Source organism: Olea europaea, unplaced genomic scaffold, assembly GCF_002742605.1.
Source record: "Olea europaea var. sylvestris unplaced genomic scaffold, O_europaea_v1 scaffold915, whole genome shotgun sequence".
In the NCBI taxonomy this organism is placed as follows: domain Eukaryota; kingdom Viridiplantae; phylum Streptophyta; class Magnoliopsida; order Lamiales; family Oleaceae; genus Olea; species Olea europaea.
In genome coordinates this window covers 1-5,302 of record NW_019267631.1, presented here as the reverse complement: position 1 = coordinate 5,302, position 5,302 = coordinate 1, and the positions used below count along the sequence as shown (strand labels likewise).

The 5,302-nt window shown below is 39.3% G+C and overlaps 1 protein-coding gene across 1 annotated transcript; it reads right to left on the bottom strand.

The window, feature by feature from the left end:
* Window positions 1–2,110: 2,110 nt before the first annotated feature.
* LOC111392291 (probable WRKY transcription factor 2) lies at window positions 2,111–5,296 on the bottom strand. The gene is made up of 5 exons (XM_023017603.1): window positions 5,081–5,296; window positions 4,250–4,435; window positions 3,217–4,025; window positions 2,979–3,137; window positions 2,111–2,875 (listed from the first exon to the last, which is right to left on the bottom strand). The coding sequence occupies exons 1-5, from the start codon at window positions 5,276–5,278 to the stop codon at window positions 2,323–2,325; spliced, it is 1,905 nt and encodes a 634-aa protein (XP_022873371.1). The 5' UTR covers window positions 5,279–5,296; the 3' UTR covers window positions 2,111–2,322.
* Between the last annotated feature and the right edge of the window lie 6 nt (window positions 5,297–5,302).

Genomic DNA, 5,302 nt, shown 5'->3' with positions numbered 1-5,302 from the left:
TGTCTATACGTGATTTTCAGTCGAAATTACGTCAAATCAGCTACAGTGTTGAACTCGTAGGTCGGGTCACAGAATTCTCCTGTGATTGGTAGACGAGGCCGGTGGTCACATGTCAATGTTTTTCTCACCTGCAAATGATTTGAAGGCTTGAGGCCTCGGATTGGTGGTTTTGGGTGGTGATGATATCATGACATCATCTTTAACAAGTGTGTGTGACTAGGAGGTTGATGTGACAAGGAATAATCATGATATTTGTTGGAGTTACGGTGGCCAAATCCGAACTGAGGGTTATAGTCGAACTCACATCTGCCTGAGGTGGGGCCCGCGAACAACTTACATGAGATCGGAGTTCGATGGTCAACGTTATCAATTTTGTTAAATTCGATTGCGATCTAAATTAGTGCTAAACAAAGTATTGCACAACAATTGGTCATCATTATAAGATATGGAGTCGATTGTACCACAAATCTTTGAAATGGTAAAATGTGCATTCTGGTCCCGCTGCAGAATTCGGGGCAGAAGGGGAACATGCCTCGTGCTGTGACTCTTAATTTTCATTTCATTTTTTTTTAATTTTTTCATTTAAATCATAGTTTAAAAATAAAAATAAATCATAGTTTAGAATTAAAAATTAATAATTAAGTAAATGAGAACAAAAATGAGAGTATTTTGACGTTGTCCTTAATTGCCAGTTTATTACCACCCTCCTAGATTGATGTTAAATATCATAGATATTAGGAAAAATTGGAGCAACGGTTCCTAACCTTTTCATTTTTTGTAGACTTTATCCTTATCTTTATTTTGTGTCAACAAATGTCCCTAACCTTTCATAAATATGCACATGAGATCCATTTGGATGGAAACCGTTCAAAACACCATCAGAATGGGAAAATTTCTTAAACTATTTGCTACCGGCACGGTTTAATTGGACATTGATACCTTTTTGGACGGTATTTTAGACGATTTTATTAGATGCCGATTCCTTCATTTTTTCGATCAACTGATCGTGTTTTGGATGGTTTCCGTCCAAATGGATCTCAAGTGCATATTTATTAAATGTTAGGAACCTACACTAACACAAGATAAATGTTAGGGTAAAATTTATAAAAATGAAAATATTAGGGACCGTTGCTGCAAATTTCCCTAGATATTATATAGCATCATTTTTTGACTTTATTACTTATTATGAGTTTGGTTACGCTTAAAAAGTTTAAGTAAATATGTAAACTTTATAAGAAATATTTTTACAATAGATGAAATAACGTGAAAATAAATAAGTTGTTTATTTTAAGTAAAATAAAAAGTTACTATTGAAAGACTAACATTTTTCATTAAAACTGAAAGGAAAAAAAAGAGTAAATTATTAGATAGGTTATATTCAAGTGGGCCAAATCTTGTGAAAGTCGCATTCAACTTTATCATCTACAATGATGATTTTACTCATGTGGGACCAAAATTCTAAGTTTATTAAAAGAGAATCTTCAGTGGAGCGGGCGCACCATCCACGGGGAGACGCCACCTCGATAGGTGACCCACACACCTCAAGGGTGTGTGGGGAGCCACCCGCCAAGGTGGCTCAACCTGATAGGGCGGTCCGCCCTATTAAAGATTCTTTCGTTTATTAAATAGGTTGGGATTCAAAATCTTATTAGACTTGTAACTATACTATATAGAAGATTGAGATTAAAAAATGTAGTTTTCCCTAAAGAATAATGGTTAAAAGCAAAAAAAAAAAAAAAACACTCAATTATTAAGTTGGCTCTGGCTGCTGGTTTCACGATTTAAGGTTAATGTTTGCTGTTGACGTTTTGCAAATCTTCATGATTATTTTTGCAGAGAAGAATTAATTCACAGGGCATCATGAGCAGCTCGTCGCGAATTGCCATTAAAACTCGACAGAAATTATGCTTGCGACACACTATCGACCAATCAAAGAAGATGATGACGAGAAGCTTAATGTGCATGGCCACGAACGACGTGACGGACATTGTGCATGCTCTCATAACTAGTTTTTCGAGTTTCTAAGTGGAGAAGATGATAAAATTGTACAACACCGTCTTGGCCATGAAAGCCGTAAAAATTTTTGGCATCGTAATAATGACGCAGCAAAGAATGAAATTCTGCTCCTTAGGGAGACAAAAGTTTACTCATAAGTATGGTGAATATGAAATCCTATCTGTGATTGTTCACAAAGGAAGAGAATGAATAGTTAGAAGCAGCCCCAATGTAAAAAAACCCATTTAAATATTAAGTTAAAATCTCTATTTTCTTTAGCGTAGACAAGTAACACTTTCTTAAGAGGACAAAAATTTACATTGGTAGTCAAAGGGGCAATCGACTCATAATCTGATGATAGACTGATGAGCCACCGTAGACATTCAAACCAGAGTCGGTCTCCGGCTCCACTTTCGGTTCTTCTTTTGGCAGCATGAAACCTGTGTCACTCAATGGGCGCAGTTGTCCTAAATACGGATGCATTGGAAGTACGGGTAACCTGCCTTGGTTAGGCTCAAATCCTGCCATTGCCAGATTGGCTAGCCCGGTCTGATTCATTCCAAGTCCAAAGTTTGGATTAGATCCAAGATGCGGCCTCCCAGGAAGGCCAAATGAGCCAAGCGAAGGTCTTTCAAACCGTCCAAGGCTGCTATGAAGTCGAGCTGGCTCGGGTCTATGTATTTGACTCTGAGAAGCAGTCGAAGCTTGGTTTGGACGGGTGTTTGAAGCTCCAGAATTAACATGACTGCTGTTGCGAGGTGCAGGAACATCATGGTTGTGTTTTCCCTCGTACGTTGTTATCACTGATTTCAGGTCATGTGAAGCTCTCTCGACGTGCTTCCTGACGGTGCAGCCTGCGCTTGTGCACTTATAGTAACTCCTGCACCAAGAATACCAAAAATCCCGTTTCATAACAGCTTAACAATAGTTTCTAGACTTGAGATATATTGGTTATGTTCAAGTCACAATTATAAGTCGTTTACCTTGGATTTGGATTTCCTTTCACAACTTTCTGCCCATATTTGCGCCAGCGATACCCATCATCAAGGATGTCTACCTCACTGGTTGTTTGCACTACGACCCTAGGCTCCCGGATGGCTCTAGTAGCCCCACTCATGTCTGAAGGGAAAGTTTCGATTTTCCTATCACAAAGAAAGTCAAAATGTTGTCAGTCTATATTCCTGTTGATTTCTAATAAATCATTTAAACAGAAGTATTAACCTTCGTTTTGACTCTGATTCATCTTCTTCACCATCATCGCCCAATGATACACTGCCATGCGTTTCACGATCATCTTCCTCTTCATCATTCGAGAAAGTAGAAGACCCTTGCGCAGCATTGCCAGACTCAAACTGAGTGCTGACTTGAGCTAGAAAAGAGGTAGTTCCGTTGCCATGTTCTTGGCCCAAAGCCGCTGACGGTGTCAAGTCCGGATTTTCCCATCTCCAATCGGGGGTTCCATTTTGCACGTTTGACCAGACAGGATCACCATTAGCACCAGTTCCTGGTTGCTCAGTTGTGTCAAGCTGAACATCGCCAAGTGCACTCAAGGATCCAACAGCTGATCTCCGACTGGGTGGAGGTTTTGGGTGATTATGGGCTCCCTTATAAATTATCTCTGTAATATGACCCTCGGGGGAGCGTTCCACTTTCTTCTTGATGGGACAATTTGGATGTGTGCATTTGTAATAACTCCGAGGATAATCACTTCCTTTTACCTGTTTCTGCCCATATTTTCTCCAATTATAACCGTCGTCAGCTGGACCACTGCCAACATTGGGATCATCGTTGCTTCTTTGATCAGCATCATCCTCTTGTGGGTCATCAAACAGTGGAGAATGCTCCATGGTGCTGCCAATTGTACCGAAAGACACTGGCTCAGTTGAGATGTCGTGGGTGTTCTTGGCAGATGAATTAGAGAGATCAATCTGCTGAAAAAGTGTACCGTTCTGAGAGTGAACTTTCAGGGGTTCTACACTTTGAGGCAGAAGTGAGTTTTCCGAATATTGAGAAAGACTTGAAGGATTTACCTGGTCCAAAAAAGCAATAGAAAAGAACTATCCTTAATTTTGCAAAAAGTGCTGAAATAACTTGCAGGAAAACTGAATATGCAAATACTAAGGTCTACTCTATAAACAAAAACATGCCACACTCTAGTGGTAGGTTTGATAAGGAGGACTGGAGAATCAAACGTCTGATCAAATCATGTGCATAGGTTTTGGGGAGGAGACAGAGAGAGAGAGAGTATAATTACTTTGCTTGCGGCACCAAAATGAAACGAGGAACCAGATTCCATGACAGGCTGAAATGCAAATGATGAGGCATTCAAATCTTCGAAAGTATTTTCTTTGCCCTTATCGAGATTGCCTGCCATCAACATCGAGTTTCCTATGTTGCTTGGGAGAAATGAAAATTTCCCAGTTGTTGGAGATGGCTGGACCTGCAGAAAAATGAGCTATTCATTGATAATTGAAGGCGGAGAAAATAACTCACTACTGAATCAGCAAATTGTCATAATGGACAAAATAAAATTCTTTAACATCAAGTCAAATATATTCAATGGAGACATCTCCGCAATTTTCTGTTTGAAGGAAGCAATGTTAGAAGCATGAAAAACCATCTTACCACTTATCAAAGTGGAAACAGACGATGTGAAAGTTTATTACCGTCTACTTGTTTTCAGCCCACTCTTTTTTTACACATTCTATGTAGTAGAAAATGAATCTCATAGAAAGTTATAGACTTCTAGATTACTCTCACGTTCAGAAACTTGACTGAGGAAAAATATACGAGTTATTTCAGCTACACAATTATCTTCCCGCACTCCACTTCCAGTGTTCAAAAAATAAAACAAAAGGGAAATGTCTTCTATGCAATCCACTTTATGTCAAGAGTATGTATGGTATATAGTATTGGACAATAAGGGGTACAATACACATGATTTTAAATTCTTTTTCTTTCTTAATATAATCCAGGATTGAGCAACCCTCTATCTTGCAACTGAATGTGTGCTAAAAGCCTAAAACAATGATTTGACCAAAAATTCTCGAAACTTAACCAGAAGTTTTATAGTTTCCAAGCTTACCAGTGAATTATTAGCTAGGAAGACAGGAGATTCTAGCAGACTTGTTGGGCTGACACCTGGAGGAATTGTCAGATAAGGAGACCGAACATCCGGGTTTTGAGAAAGGTCAGCTGGCCGGATACTTTCTGTATTCAACCTCGGGGCATTGAAACCGGCTCTAGCCGCTATCCTCTCCAGAAGACCACCACGTGAACTCATCTTCTGCTCCAAGAAGACATTCGA